This window comes from Mustela lutreola, chromosome 17 (assembly GCF_030435805.1).
Source record: "Mustela lutreola isolate mMusLut2 chromosome 17, mMusLut2.pri, whole genome shotgun sequence".
NCBI lineage: Eukaryota > Metazoa > Chordata > Mammalia > Carnivora > Mustelidae > Mustela > Mustela lutreola.
In genome coordinates, this window is record NC_081306.1 from 36,661,019 (window position 1) to 36,677,703 (window position 16,685).

Consider the following 16,685-nt stretch of genomic DNA (forward strand, 5'->3'; position numbering starts at 1 on the left):
TCAGTCTGGTAATAGAGCTGCCTCCTCCTTCATTTCACCTGTAAACAGCAAGGGCTTCTGTAGGTGGTCTCAGAAAGCACAGTTTGCATCAGCTTGTCCTAAAGCATATGGAGGACTCACTCCAGAGAGAATTATCTTCTAGGATCATCTCACGTCATTGAAGGGTTCACCTTTCCATACTTACGTATTTAACTGTAGTAGAACATACCTGATCATATTTACATTTTTACCTCAGAAATACACTTGAAATGCACAACTACTGCTTTTAAAAAGATGAATATTACTATCATGAGAAAGCACAACACACTGTGAGACTGAAGCCCCGGCTTCAGTAGGTGTGCCTAATGACCTGTCAGCAGCAGGGATTTGAAGGACTATATTTACCAGAAAAGGATCTTCTACCTGTATTTTTCAGAATAGGTGTTCACAAATGATGCATTATGCCCTGTGCTTTTGTTTCTCCCTGGGATTTGAAAAATAAAACTTTCCGTTAGCTGTGAATTCATAAGCTTGGGGCATGAAAATGTTTGAATTTGATATAAAAGAAGTTTTGAAAGGAAGATTAGTGGTTTAAACCAAAAGATTAGTCGCCTTGGGAAATTCAGCTGTCGAAAAAGCCGAGTTCAGTAATAAAAGGTCCTGCTCCAGCTGATTGCTCCATTCATGCTGCAATTCCTAATCCTTCCCGCCGGACCCTTGCCTGATCGACAGCACTGATTACCAAGACCTAATAGCACTCATCGTCACTTTACCAGAACGTTTGGGGTTCATCTGTGTTAGACACCCCTCATCTGTGGTGCACTTGGCTCCTCTGCTGTGTGGGAGAAATAATAATTACTCGTATTCATTATCACTTTAAGTGGAGGAGAAAGGTGAGGTCCTAGAACTGATCATGATTACGTGGGCTTACCTCTCTCATTGGCAGAGTCACAGATGAGCTTGACATTGGACTCTATTGGCAACAAGCTGTTGATTCCTATCCATTCTGCCATGAGAGAGTTTCTGGTAGTAGACCCATGGTTTTCCATGATGGAGCAGATAATTAAAACCCATGGCAAGCTCAGCCTCCTTCAGGGTAGGAAAACCTCCTTCAGGGTAGGAAAACCTGGGGCCATAGGACCGTGTTCTGCTACCCCGCTTTCCCCCAGAAGTAAATGATCTTTGCTGTGGAAGATGGGTTGTGGTCCCCTTGTACACGAGCAGAAGATTATCTCTATGTCAGATGGGTAAAGTTAAATCCATTTACATTATATCAAAACCTTGAAAGTCTATTTGGGAAAGTGACCTCTACATCATAAAATGGTGATGTTATCTCGAGAGAGCATAACGTGCATTCCCCTCCTTTGGCTGAGCCTGAAGTCTGTGTTATCCAGACAGACAAGACTCTCATGTTCATAACTGATTTCTATTCTATTTAAAAGCATTTGGAAATGGAAATTTCAGAGTTTTTCATAGTAATTCATCCCAGGGTCTTACAGTGTTCATTGTTAAGGACAAAGAAGCTGGCTTAATAATGTCTACTCATTTTTCCCAAGAAGAGGGAGAACTGTTAGTCATTATTTGGGAAAACACATATGTGCACACATATACACACATACATAAGTACACATGTACACAAACACCTCAACAAGCACCAGGTAGACCACTGACTTTTCCCCAGGTCCAAGTTTGATGATCTTATTTTAGAGGTAACTGAATCATTTTTGTCTTTATGGATCTTTTCAGACCTTTCTCTGTTCCATTGAAGGTATATAAGGATCATATGCTTTTGTCAGGTCTCTGCAGACCTGAATACCAATCCTTCCGTCTCTTTTATTGGTCACCAAAGCTTTTGAGCTCTGTTGCCTTGATGCCCTCTGAATTTCATGATCTGCATGTGTTTCAGTGGTAAATAGTTCTGAGCTCAGAGCAATAACCCTGTTACTCTGTACACTGATCTGTGTCGTGTAATGACTGTCACCTACACACGTAAGATCCCAGAGCATGGACGCATTTGCCTCCCCTTCCTCTTACCATAAATATTAGTGTCTGCACTAATCACACTTCTGTCATCATTTGGATCACAAGATATTTGCTTGCCAGCTGCATGAAACTATTCTTTAAGAAGATTTATTTTCCTGCTTGTTCTGAATATGCAGCACAATTTGTACAGAGTATAGACGTGTTTACTAAACTATGAGTTCTAGGAGAAAATGAAATGGTATCATTTACATTTAAAAACAGTCATATATTAAATCGATACTCTGTCGATTGTAAAACCAAATTCACATCCTTGAGTGTCTATTTTGAAGCCTTTTTTCTTTTAAAAGATGTATTTTCTATGACTCATTTTTGTAGGACACGGGAGCCATATGAAGTGATTAAATACGGTGCACATGGCAGGGCACTAATGAAGCCCCGAGCTCAGTCAGCCTCAAGGTTTCAAAGCTGTAGTCATCACACTTCAGCCTTATGAGGCCATGAGAGCAGACGCTTTGAGCTGAAGTATGTAGCAAAGAGGGACCCTGGACAGGCTGTCACTGCTGGCGGGCAGCCTGGGGATGCCCTTGCAGCGTAACTCAGAGAGGGTGGTGTGCCGCAGCACGTTGGAACAGGACGAGGATTGACTGCTTTCCTGTCAGTCACAAATTTCAGTCACATTGCTGGACACTTTGCCACCTCTAGTCCTGCATCACACCTAGCCTGTATCCTCTTATGGGACAGCAACTGTGCCTTATTCTCATTGTATTCCCAGCACTAATAACAAAATGTGTGTGTGTGTGTGTGTGTGTGTGTGTGTGTGTGTGTTGAACAGAAAATCATGCAAGTCAGAGACCTAAGAATCTTTCTTGATACCTCTCTCCCTCAGTCCCATATTTAGTCCATCACTAATTTTCTTTTTTGCTACGTAAATACTATTTTAAAGCTACCCATTTCTCTCCATCTCCACCACTACAACCACTACTGTTACCTTGGCCCAACCCCCCATCACCTTTGAGAGCATTTGCTGGGTCACCACAGTGGCCCTAAGTGGTCTATTCCCACCGCTCTGGCCCCTGTTAATTCCTTCTCCTTAGTGTGGCCAGATGAGCTTTTAACAGCACAGCCCCTTCAAAGGCTGTCTGCTGTCCCTCTGTAATAAAGGCTAATCATCATTATCATCATAATACTGGCAGTACTTTGACGAAGGACAGTGAATAGGGTGGTCATACAATTTATCATTCACACAAGGACACTTTTGAATGTGAAGTGGTGCCATTGAAAATCCTACAGAGATTACATGGAAACAAGGGTCTTAGCTTGCCTTGCCTGCATCAACCAGTAAGAAGAGCTTAGACCTTGTTCACCCTGCTTCCATTTGCTCTGTCTTCTATGCGTCTATAGATCTGCTTGTTTTTCAGTGTTTTGTACTTCCCAGGGTTACTCACTATGTTTGCTACCATCACAGGGCCTTTGCACATGGTATTACTTGAGTTTTTGAATCCTACTGCTGTTTAACTTCTGTATAACATCCCATTGACTAAGCTAAATCTTTTTTTATAGGCTCTTAACACATTCATGAGTGCAATTTAACATTAGTTACCTGAATGAATAGTAGTAAGAGATTGGCAATATTCTATTATCCATGTACCAGTAATAGAATGTAGTGATCAGCACAATGGCAAAATAAACTCTGTACAATTGGCCCTTGAACAACATGGGTTTGAACTGTGTAGACCCACTTATACATTTTTTTTTGTAGTACAATACTATAAATGTATTTTCCATATGATTTTCTTAACATCCCTTTTCTCTAGTTTACTATATTATACAGTATATAATACATACAATATACAAAATATGTGTTAATCAACTGTTTCTTTTATTGATAAGGCTTCTGGTCAACAGTATGCTATTAGTAGTTAAGTTTTTGGGGAATCAAAGTTGTATGTGGATTTTTGACTCTGGGGATTGGTGGCCCTAACCCCTGTGTTGTTCAAGTATATATTTAAGTAATATATATTGGGGTGCCTAGGTTCAGTTCGTTGACCATCAGCTTCTTGATTTCAGCTTTGTTCATGATGTCAGGGTCATGCGATCGAGCTCTGAGTTGGGCTCCACATTCAGTATGGAGTCTGCTTGTGTTTCTTTCCTTCTACCCCTTTCCCCACTTGTGCACGCACATTCTCTCTCTCTCGCTCTCTTCTCTCAAATAAGCAAACCTTAAAAAATTAAATTGTATATATTAAGTACAAAAAAACCCAGTTATATGTACTACAGTTTAATGTAAAAATACGGTCTTAGTTTTAACACTGTTAATATGCCATTTGATGCTTAATTTGTTAAAAATACAGTAATTTACAAGCCTAGTTTAATAATTCCACAAATTTATCCAAACTTGAAGTTAAAATGCGGGTTCTTGAGATTTCCTTAAGAAGACACCTATGGCATTTAGAGTCATTATGTATACTATTTAGGGATTCCGTAACAGATTATCTGAATTTAAATGGTGATTTTACCACTTACTGTCTGGGTGGCCTTGAGCAAGTTAGTTTCCTTGGGTTTCCCTTTACCCATCTGTAAAAGGTATAAAATAGTGACATCTCTCTCATGGGACTTTCGTGAAAATTGAATAAGGTAGTGCATACAAAGCGCTTAGCACAGTTTCCAGCACATAATAAATGCTCAGTGACTACCAACTCTAACTGTTATCTGTGTTGTTGTTTTTCTTTTTATTTGTTCAGCAAATATTTTATTCAGTATCTACTTTGCCTCTGGCATTTTTCTAGGTGCTGGGATTCAGAAGTAGTCAAGAAGAGGGCATGGAGTTGGGATAACCTATAAGCACTCTTAATTTCAAGATCTTGTAGGTGTCGTGACTGAAACAAATGTCATGGTTTGTTGGGGCATGTTGGTGGGGAGAGGTTTGTCAGCTGGAAGGATGAGAACGAGTCAGCTCATACAGAACAAGGGGTATGTGGGGGTGGGAAGGAACACACAGGAAGAGGCTCAACCTGGTTTCAGAGTTAAAGAGTGTTCATGTGTAAGTAGAGAGGGTCTGGGGCCTGAGGGAGGCAGGTGTGTCAGGGGATTGTATTCGTAAAGTAAGAAGCTAGAATTCTGTTTATTTTAGTGTTGAAGAAAGAGAAACCCCGTGTCCTAATCAGGGTCATGTAGAAAATTCGGGATGGGCCCAGAACTAGAAGCTAAGTGTCCTGTGTTCATATTTATGTATTTTTAACTATTGAAGTGTACATAGAGAAATTGTACAAATGTTACACAGAATAATATTCCATGAATTTTCATGAAGTTAAGTGCCCTGTGTAATCACATTGAGAGATAGGTCCTGGCCTGCTTGGTATAAGCCATGCTGTTACACCCCTACACCATCCCTATCCCCCAGAGGTGACATTTATCCTGACCTCTAAGAGCACAGTTTAGTTTTGTCTGGTTTTGAGCTTTTCTGGACTTTGGGAGGGAAGCATATGCTGTAACTTCTTTCTCTCTGGCTTCTTTCATTCCACATGTGTCTGAGATTCAGAGGTGGGTGTGTGTATGTGGGTGGCAATAGTTGTTGCATTCCCATTGCTGTGCAGGATTTTAGTATATCAATACACACAGGTTTCCAGTTTTACAGCCTGGCAGAATGCCCTAAAGAGACAAGGGGTATGTGTGAGCTAGAGAAAGAGAGAGATGGAAGCTGGATGGTGATTCCTGTCATTTATGTATGCATGTTAATCTTGCTTACCCTAGTTATTTTTTTTTTTAACCAACTGAAGGTTATATGAAGAAATTTCTTTTAGAGCCTCCATGTTGACCCTTGGTTGTTACTTTGAAAATATAATGCCTAGTTAAAACCAAGACTTGCATGACCAGAGACTGCCCTTTATGCCCCTTTGTTAAACAGATATTAATCATAAATGGGAATAACTTGGATGAACTTATCCGATGTTTTCCAGTGATGCTGATCATTGAGCTTTCAGCCGTCTGAAATATCATTCAGGGTATTACATGTTTCTAAGGGGTCAAGGATTATTGGCTACTTAATTGGGCCAAATAGCCGTCATTTATACTTCTTTAAAAGTAGGTCTGTTTAAATAAGTGATTGGTTAATTGGATGAATGCCATTTTCATGTGTGCTTCATTCACTTTCTCTCTCTCTTTAATATTTCAGAAGATGTTGTGCCGTATTTTAAAACAGAGCCGGGCCTACCACAGATTCACCTGGAAGGCAACCGCCTTGTTCTCACCTGCCTTGCTGAAGGGAGCTGGCCTTTAGAGTTCAAGTGGATGCACAATGACCGTGAGCTCACCACCTACACCAGCGAATATAAGTAATTGACTGCTTGAAAATAAGATTCCATTTCAAGTTGTGTTTAGAATATTTGCCTTATTGGCCATAATAGCACAGAGGGTGAAAATATTTTATTGAATTTCTAATGCATTAAGATTAAAGGAATAGAATTAATTAGAATGTGATTTAATATTCTGATCTACATTGTATTTACACCTAGGAAGTCTATCATTATATTTGTAAAAGGAAGCCCGTTAGTGAAATTACCAGACTAAAAAAAGCTATAGTTACAGAGGAATGCAAATAACAGCTTTAGCATGATAAATCTGCTGTCTTGTGGCAACAGCCCCACCCACCAGTGTTTTCCTATTTAAGGAGCATGAATGTTTAAACAGAGATCTTTAAATCCGGAGTTTCTGGAGCTCTGAGCAGTCAACAGAAAATTTACCGGGCTAACTTTTAGAGTCAGGATGGGAGAAGATGAAGCTGTGAGGGAGGGACATGAGCAGAGCCTCTCATTCCAGCAGCAAAAAAGGAGGTTGCGCCAGGTGTGGGGGCAGAGAACAAGCACTGAGGTCGGGGGAGGCCGAGATGAGGTCACACGCAAGCTGTGGCTTCTCCCAGGGCCAACAGTACCAGCTTCTAAACCTCCTGGTCTCCTGGCAAGGCTTGGGTCTTTCAGGTTTAAACCTATTTAGCTTCCATTTCTATGGAAAGGTTATTGTAACAGACGCTGTAGTTCTGAGTGAGGACAGAGAGTTAGTGACTGCCTAAAAAGTCCCAGAGGTCCCCATATCAGCAATGTCATGCTCTTATTTAATGGAAATAAGAGAATTGGTTGTCCAGAGGTATTTTATTTTATTTTATTTTATTTTTTAAAGATTTTATTTATTTATTTGACAGAGAGAAATCACAAGTAGGCAGAGAGACTGGCAGAGAGAGAGGAGGAAGCAGTCTCCCTGCTGAGCAGAGAGCCCGATGCGGGACTCGATCCCAGGACCCTGAGATCATGACCTGAGCCGAAGGCAGCGGCTTAACCCACTGAGCCACCCAGGCGCCCCCAGAGGTATTTTAAATAGAGTAATGGGCTTCTCAACATGGCTCAGGGGTTGGGGGACATAGCCCATCACTCACTGACTTTGAAAGTCAGAAGTTAGGGGCATCCGGATGGCTCAGTCAGAAGATCACGTGACTCTTGATCTCAGTGTTGATCTCTACACCCATGTTGGGTGTAGAGTTAACTTCATAAATAAGCCTTAAAAATTTTTAAAAAACAGTCAGAGGTTGTAATATGATGGCCCATGAACCACATCCAGCCTGCCCACTATGTGGGTATGTATGTATTTAAAAAATCAGTTGAAAATATATATGGATATACACATGGATATCTCTCTTAATTGCTTGCCAGCATTTAACACTTGTAAGATTTCATATAAAAATCCGCTTTCTGGTCTCTCTTAATCAGTCAGAAGGCCTGGCCACCTGGCTCTGCTGACCCACACAGAAGAACTGTGCTTTGCTCAGTTCCCTTATCTATCTGCTCTTTGTAGACATAGAAGTTTGTGACCTCCTCTTTCACTATTAGGCCTATACTATCAGAGTATCTGCTGTTGTAGGAACAATTAATCATAATTGTTGAGAAAGAGAGAGATGGAAGCTGGAGCTTCCATCTGGAGCTGGAGCTCCAGCTTAATGACATAAGCTGCAGCAACGATTAGAGCACGTTGACATCAGCAGACCCAGGTTTGAATCCCAGCTCACCACCAGTTAGCATCAGCAATGTGACCTCAGGCAAGCCAGGAATACCTACAAAATGGGGATGATCATACCTCATTTGTGGTGTTGTGAACATTGAAGGGCTCTAATGCAGGTAAAATGGTGTGTTTTCTGGCCCACAAGCAATGTGCTAATAAATCCGAGTTGACATTGTATATTAGTATAATGAGGTGTTAGGGATTTGGTTTTGTAGGGGAGGCATAAGAAAGGAAAAGAAAAGCTGGCTTACAAAGGAGAACCATGTGTGAGTAATGGGCTTTAGCAGCAGGTGCCTTGAATTCAGATACTTCTATTCAACTCCTGTGTGTCATTTTGGACAAGTGCCCTAACCAGTTTGATCTTGATTTTGTCATCTGTAAAATGGATATAATAGAAGCCACCGAAGAGGGGCGCCTGGGTGGCTCAGTGGGTTAAGCCTCTGCCTTCAGCTCAGGTCATGATCTCAGGGTCCTGGGATCAAGCCCCACATTGGGCTCTCTGCTCGGCAGGGAGCCTGCTTCCCCCTCTCTCTCTGCCTGCCTCTCTATTAATGATCTCTGTCAAATAAACAAACAAACAAAAAAGAAGCCACCGAAGAGAGTTCTAATAAAAATGAAATGACATAATGCTTTGTATGCCCCAGGAAGAAAGGAATGAAGTTGCAGAAGACTCCAGATTGTTCTTCCTATAAAAAAGTAGTAATACGGATGATCTATAATGATGGTCTTCAAATTGGGGAACATGGCCTTGGATAGTGGCAAAGGAATTGCTTTCTAGATTTTCAGTTTCCATATGTGTCTTTGCTGATGTTGAGCTGACTGAGAACATGCCTCTGTATGAGCACTATGGTTCTCTTTTCCTGCCCTCTTTGTGCTTTCTCCCAGTTCACAGAAGGAAGGCTCACTTTCCCTGAGTCTTCCTGTGGAATTGCTTCTCCAGGGTGCAAGACAAGTGTGTAGTTCAGAATTTTCAGCTTGAACAAAATGTTGGACTCTTTTAAACAACCGCAGAGGAACTTCTTTCCTTTTACATATTCTCTTTAGGGGAAAGTAGATACTATAAATGGGATATTTTAATCAGTTTTGGGCTTTTAAAAATTCAGATATGTTGTGTAGATGAGCAGCAGGAGCTATACCAGTTTTAACAACCCCCCCTCCTTTCCATTCTCCAGCTGCTGTCAGAGAACATATTGTGCCTCAAGGAATAGGTAATGAGAGCAAAGCAAAGAATGTGTGCAAGGTAGACCCATGGCAGGCAGGGGCATCTTGTTTTATCTAGGTGGCAAACCTACAGCTGTGCCCTGGGGCTTGTCCCCTTACACAGAGTAGGACGAGAGTATTCGGGATTTGTTAGAAAGAAGAATGAAGTTGAGAAATATTCTGTTATGAAGCACAGTCTGTCTGCATTTTCCCCTCCTCTGAGATAAGAGCGTGATGAGGCCTCATTTGGAGATCTGAGGAAGAACGTGGTAAAAAGTGCTTCTTACTTTGATCAGATCCATGTTCTATCTTGATATAGAAGGAACATGCACAAGAGGAAGGTTAGGGCTTTGTATTTTCTCAAACATTTATTCAGAGGACACCTTCATTAACTTTGGCAAAAAAGATTATTTAATATTCTCAATCCATACCCATTTTTTATTACTTTCCTGTGTTTTGCTTGCTGCTATGCTTCCACCTCTTCTCTACTTGTTTATTTGCTTTTCCTGTGTACTCATTGGATTTAAATGAACACCTAAATGACCACAAATATGTGGTCAATACCTTCTCTTTGTTGTTAATTTCTATCCAATTCTGTTTATTCTAGTGTTAAATAACTTCCCAGTCAATGAAATTTAAAATAATTGAAAAAACAAAAACAAAAACCCAGCCACTTTCCTGTCATTAAGAGACATTTTCTTTCTAAATTTCAAATGCCTAATAATTGTATTTCAAAATTAACACATTTATGTTGTTTTGATTAACTGTAATAATTGCAATGAATGTGTAATATGGAAGACTTTTTATAAGCACTTAGGATCTTTTGATCAAAGGGCATCCTTTTAAAGTTGCCATTTGTATGTGTATTTTTATTTCAGATAAGTATGTTGGATGATCAATAAGTATCTTTCAGGCATGAAAATACGTTAGAGCTTTGCTCAGTGGCAGTATCGTAGCCAATGAGGTTTATCCGAGGCACGATTATTGCTAATTGAAAGTAGGTCGGAATAAAATTCTATGGGGTAAATAGATTAACAACTCAAGTTCAAAGAGTAAAAAAATAAAAAAGAACAGTATGAAGGTTCTATCTGTTAAAGAATTCATTATTAAAAATGGATAATATGGATTTCAAAATCATTGTTTAGATTCCACTGGATACATGTAAAACAGCAGTGTAACAGTTTTGTTTAAAATGCTACATCAGGGTCTCCCCGGTGGCTCAGTTGGTTAAGCATCTGCCTTCAGCTCAGGTCATGATCCCAGGGTCCTGTAATCAAGTTTGGCATGGGCTCCTTGCTCAGCGGGGATACTTCTTCTCCCTCTGCCTGCCACTTCCCTGGCTTGGGCACTCTCTCTTTCTCTCAGAAAAATCAATAAAATCTTTAAAAAAAAAAAAAAAAAAAAAAAAGGTGCTAGATCAGGGGTGCCTGCGTGACTCAACTCAGTTAAGTCTCTGATTCTTGGTTTTAGCTCAGGCTCTAATCTCAGGGTCCTGGAATCAGGGAATCCTCTTGTGGATTCTCTCTGGTTCTCTCTCTCTCTCTCTCTCTCTACCCCCCCCCCTCACACACACACACACACACACACACATAAATAAATAAATCTTTAAAAAATTGCTGAATCATATACCATGCCATTATTGTACATGCAACTATTCAGATTTATGGTGAAATAGTTTTGGTGTTTACTTTAAAATACACAAAGAGGTGGGGATTTTTTTGCATTGCTCTTTGCATTAGCAGATTTACCTGTTAATTTGGCACACTCTGGGTGATCCACAGGAAGGCAAAGCATTGTGGGTCTTTGAAGCAAGATTGCAAGATTGCATGGGTGGATCATTAAAATGAGATACAAGCTTCATTCCCATTTCACTAGAAACTGAGTAAGAAGAAATGGGTTATTCTAAAGCAAGAATGGTTTGGGGTAGATGTGATAAATTATATTCTGTTCACTGAGGGCTTCAGACACTCAGATGGGTTATCAAGGATCCATTGTATTTTGTCATCATTTTTTTAGACGTAAAACCTGTCCCAAAAATCTCATGCTATTTTTTCAAATTACTCTTTCATCTACTTCCTTCCAACAAGCACCTTCAGCTGTCATATGTTAACCTTCAGGAGACCATTCCGAGTCTCAAATTGAAAAACATGGCTACTTTATGAAAATGGTAGCTGTTTTCTCACTGAAATTGAGTCCTTCTCCCCCTACCCCCACTTTGTGTCAATAGAAAATAATTATCCTATAAAGGGCACATCATATAAACTCAGCTTTTCTAGCTTTGACCAAAAATAGCATTTTCTTTGCTGCTTGTGTTGCAAACTGCACAATGAATTTCAGTGAGTTTCAGATGATTTTCATATTGATGCTTGTATCCACATTTAGGCAGAATTGTAGTAGTTCAGCAATTAAACCAACTTTTCATAGCTGTCATAGGCAGATTTGTCTTTTTTTTCTAGAAAATATTTATTTTCAATTATTTTCTACTTTGAGATAAATAATTATATTCAATATGAATAGATGGTTATCTAAGCCAATAATTTCTTAGTGGTAGGCATGATATTCATTGTTATAAACAGGAGGGATATTTTGATACTATAAACTGTGAAAAATCTTATCATCTCCTTAGGTGACCTATCTCTGTGGTTCACTTTCTGTGACAGTATCAATAAAAGAAGTTTGATAGATAATGATGATTTTTTTTTATTCCAGTAAGAAAATAGGAATGGTTAAGGAAGAAAGTAACTTTTTTGTATGTCTTATAAAAAGATGAAAAAATTCACAATATCAATAAAAATTATTAAATACCTGGGAATAACCTTTATAAGAACCTACATGAAGTGGAAAACTTCATTAAGAGATATGAAAGAGAGCCCCAGATAGGAAATCTAAAGAGACATGAAACCAGACAAAACATATGAAGCAGTTGTGTTTAAGACATTGGACATCAGGCAGCCAAAGGTGGTGATGCCTGAGAAACAGAAAATCAGTGGGCCCTCTGATTGCCCCAGCTTTAATGCTGTGCGAGAATTTCCAGGCTATGACCCACACACAGGGGTGCACATGTGTCTGGAGGACTCCTGAGTTGGAGAGATTGGAGAATCCAGGGAGATCAAGGTAGAGTACCAGAGAAAGAGTACTAGGTATCCGTAGAGGTTTATTGTTGAGTATTAGAATTTTCATCAGCACATTCACGTGAAGAGATTCCCCAAGGCCCAGGAAAAGACTGCCCAGAAGTGATGGTGGTTCTTCCCATGCTCACCACGGAGGGCTGGGTGGGGGGCCTATTCTCACCAGCCATACCAAAAAACCTCATAATTTATGAGGGTATTGAGTAGAGGATACACAATGATCTTAGGTCTGTAATGAGGATTATTAACCCTTGACCAAATGCAGCTCTGATCCTGCCTGAGATTTTATAAACAAGACCGGAAAGGGATCAGGTGAATTTCAAGTAATTTTCAAGCATCAGAGAGTAAAACTTGAGAATATTTATAGAAATACAGCAATTTCCAGCACCAAACAGGGTAAAATTCACAATGTCTAGAATTGAATCAGAGGTTATCAGGCACATAAAGAGAAAGGAAAGCATGATCCATAATAAGGAGAAAATTCAGTCTATTAATCTCTTAAGCCAAAGCTGACACAGGTATTAGAAGTAGCCAGGAAAGATATTGAAACGTTATAAATGTATTCCCTGTGATCAAAGCTAAATACATACATGAAAGATATTAAAAGGCAGACATCAAACTTCTGAGGACAAAACCTGTAATGTCTGAGATGAAAAACACATTGGATGGGTATTAGCAGATTAGACATGGCAGAAGAAAATGTTAGTAAACTTAAAGGTATAGCAACAGAACTATCCACAATGAAAGACAGTTAGAAAAAATAAAAGGGAATCAAACACAGTGAAATGAGGGCTAATAAGTTACAGGACAACTTAAGCTAGACAACTCCAATGCATGTGTGATTGGAATCCTAAGGAGGCAGGATCAGAAATATTTGAAGGAATAATATTGAAAATGTTTTACAGTTGATGAAAACTGTAAACCCACCAAGGCAGGAAGCTCAGCAGATGCCAGGATTGGACTTGCCAGCCAGAGCAGTAAGGAAAACCAACACAAAAGAAATAAAAAGGCATCTGAAGTGAAAGACAGAGAAATGTCTTTTTTTGAGGGTGACACGATCACCTATGTAGAAAATGCGGCATTATCTATTTAAAAAGCTGCTAAAACTAGTAAGTGGACTCAGCAATATTACAGGATACAAGAACAGTATTTAAAAATCTTAAGATGCTGAGCCGAAGCATCTCATTATGCTTTATTGCTAAGCTACAGGAGACTCCTCTACTTGTTTTTGTTTTGTTTTGTTTAACCTGCTCTGCCCCCTACTCACCAAAAGGAAAAGTCTACTGAATTCAGAACTCTTTTGTTAGGTGACATGTAACCAGTTGCTTTCTTCATCACCCCCCTGAACTGAACAGACCCCTGCCTGTGTCTTCCCACAAAGGGCTTAGTTCCCCAAGTTGTTTGGCTTCAGTTTTCTTGACTTGGTTTATCGTCACTCTTCTGTTGGCTAACTCTCCATTGGCCCTGTCCTCTAGGAACTGTGCAGCTCACCACAATAACAGTTATATTTTTGGCTCACGTGAATTAGTCGTGAACATTTTGGCTAAAATAAGTAGAATCCCTCATAGTCCCACACTGCTTAAGGCTCTGGGTCCTTTATCTTTTTCTTAACATGTTTCAGTCTCGATTTTTCATTTCAGTATTTTGTTTGTAAAGAAAGCTGTGGACTGGGATGCTTGGGTGGCTCAGTTGGTTAAGCAACTGCCTTCGGCTCAGGTCATGATCCCAGGTCCTGGGATCCAGTCCCACATCGGGATCCTTGCTCGGCAGGGAGCCTGCTTCTCCCTCTGCCTCTGCCTGCCATTCTGTCTGCCTGTGCTCACTGTCTCTCACTCTCTCTGACAAATAAATAAAATCTTAAAAAAAAAAAAAAAGAGAAAGAAAGCTGTGGACTGACTGATCCCACTTTTGATTATGCTTTTTTAATTTCGTGTAGGAAATTTATAAAAATAAAATTGAAAGCCTAATTATTTATCATCACATCTCCAAAAGAAGAATCAAAGTAGTTTCAGGAAGGGTATAAATTACTTCAGGGTTTTTTTTTCCCCCATAACCATTTATTCCCTTTGAAAGTAAGATTGGGCTCTGGGCCAAGATATGGAAGTTTATTATAGGACTTGGTTGCTTATTTTCATGCAAAATAGATGTTTTTATACCAGCATAACAAGTTGGAGTTGTAGGGGATAGTCTCACCTGGAGTGGCATGAAATAGATGTAAGACCCCCATTCAAAGAAAAAAAAAAAAAAGCTTTACATCTAATTTTAATGGGCATGAAAATTCTCTCTTGGATTGAATTATGTTGCCTGACGTAAGAGAGAGAAATGCAGATGTGCCTTCATTATTCAGAACCAGCGTAGGTCTGTCGACCTGTGTCCTTAGTCATAGTATCTCACTGTTGCTAAAAGATCTGCTCCACAGTAACCTGTCTGCTCCCAGGCAGTATTTTGTCAGACATTTCCTCAAATTTTAGTGCTTTGTGTTCAAGAAAACTCCTAACAGGTTCATTTATCCCAGTTTTTGAGGGACTGTTGATTGCCTAATGATTCTTAGTGCTTTACCAGGAAACCACGACTTTGAAAAGAGAGATGACTTGAAGAGGCATTATTTGGGTTTTTCTGTGACCATGGTGAGTGCCTGATAGCTTCAGAAGCTTTTCCAGCTGGGATTATTTTTGCTTTGTCCTGTAGAGTAGACACTTGGGGAATTCTAGGACCAGCCACAGAAACAAACTTTCGTAATGAAATGGAACAGGAAGCTGTTGCATGGACATTGGGTTGCTCTTAGAATCAGTCACCAGGCAAGCTGGAGATGGGGCAGGAGCAGAGTGAGGTGAGCCCCCTAGAGCCAAATCAGCCTGAGAGCCAGTCCTGTGAGAGTCCTGTGAGAGCCGGGGTGCTGTTGTTGGAGCCACTGTCCTGACTGGCAGTGGACACTGCTCTGCTCCCCTGCGGCCCGGGCTCCGCTGCGCCCTGGCACCACTGCTGTTAGATGAGTCCTTTAGCCCCGTTCCTGTGTATCACCAGCCTGAGACCCCAAAATCCAGACTACATGTGGCCAGTGGTCACGCATCATCTCCTACCTGTGTCCAGGGGTCTTCCTCCACCGAGACTCCAAGTGGAAATTCTCCAAACACAGGAAAATGGCGTAGATCCCAGGCAGACAAAAAATGTCAATTGTTCACTCCAGGCAGGGCTAGTCAAGTAGTTGTTTGTGGCCTGGAATAGAGCTCGAGCCACTGCTAAAGAACCTCTGGGGTGGTTCTCATGGCCCATCTTGAGAGGCATTTCAGAGCTGAGGTATTCTCCTACTTAGCAGGAATGGACATTTAAACCCTTGGTTTTGCTGTGATTTTGTGTTTGGTTTTCTTTAATTTGCTGTTCCTGATAATGAACTAGCCCTGGTAAATGTTCTGTTGGTCTAGTAGAATTCTGCCTTTCTACAGTGAGTACAAACATTCCCTGCTGTGTTTATTTGAAAAAGGAGCAGGCATTTTCTATACTTTAGTGGCATATGGTGCTAAGATTTTATCATACTTTCTTATAAAGAGCCAGGAAACTTTCTCTGCTTAAAAATGTGTGTTTATAAACAATAGGCTTACAGTGAATATTCCCATCTGTTAGGTGAACATAATTTGTGTAGGAATTCCTGTAATAGGTGGAGTACTTTGCAACTTTTTAGTATATTTTTTCCCTGGCGAGACATTAGACTAAAGAGATGGTACAAAACAGCATATGCCTAATATTCATTTTTGTATCTGCTCCTCCCTGTGGTTTGAAAACACTGCTATTTTTGTTCATTAGTACATAGGATTACTATAGAAATTCATAAGAATTTAAAATCTATTTAGGATACTGCAAAAAAGAAAGAGAAAATGGAATGGATAACAATTATTTAAATATGGAAATGTTGCAATGATGAAACTGTTCATGTAGTTTTTCAAGTATGTACTCCTATAACTTGTGTTATTTCGTTTCCAAAAACTTTTGTGGACTTCATTGTAGTTTAATCTTAAAACTCCTCCTTATTTATAATCATGGTATCTGACAGTTAAAGCTGCTCATCTTTCTAGCCTTGATTTGTAATTTAAATAAATGGTATTGACTCTCTGTGTTCAGTTTGATACTATTCTTATTATCCACACTAATTAATTTTTTGAAATGAGCCATTGCCCAGAATGAAATAAAATTTTGAAGATTAAAACTCAGTAATATTTTTCATAAAAGATTTTATTAATCTTGTCGTGGGAATATCAAGATCATTATCAGAGGGAAAACATACTTTGATTAATATTTGCTTAGTGCTGAATTACCTAGATTGTCCAAATGTTTTATTCACTTAAAAATTATGCC

The 16,685-nt window shown here is 39.8% G+C and overlaps 1 protein-coding gene, 1 long non-coding RNA gene and 1 pseudogene across 4 annotated transcripts in view; 2 read left to right on the forward strand and 1 right to left on the reverse strand.

The window, feature by feature from the left end:
* The window catches only part of SDK1 (sidekick cell adhesion molecule 1), an 867,118-nt gene that overhangs the window by 350,606 nt on the left and 499,827 nt on the right, over positions 1 to 16,685 (forward strand). For all 3 annotated transcript variants that reach the window (XM_059154465.1, XM_059154466.1, XM_059154467.1), the window contains exon 2: positions 6,134 to 6,293. In XM_059154465.1, the coding sequence (XP_059010448.1) occupies positions 6,134 to 6,293 (160 nt within the window). The remainder of the gene's footprint in view (positions 1 to 6,133; positions 6,294 to 16,685) is intronic.
* Positions 3,832 to 15,547, reverse strand: LOC131819413 (uncharacterized). The gene is made up of 3 exons (XR_009349178.1): positions 15,416 to 15,547; positions 10,956 to 11,085; positions 3,832 to 4,181 (listed from the first exon to the last, which is right to left on the reverse strand). It is a non-coding gene; the product is annotated as an uncharacterized LOC131819413 (long non-coding RNA).
* On the forward strand, positions 10,138 to 10,207 carry LOC131820246 (U4 spliceosomal RNA; annotated as a pseudogene).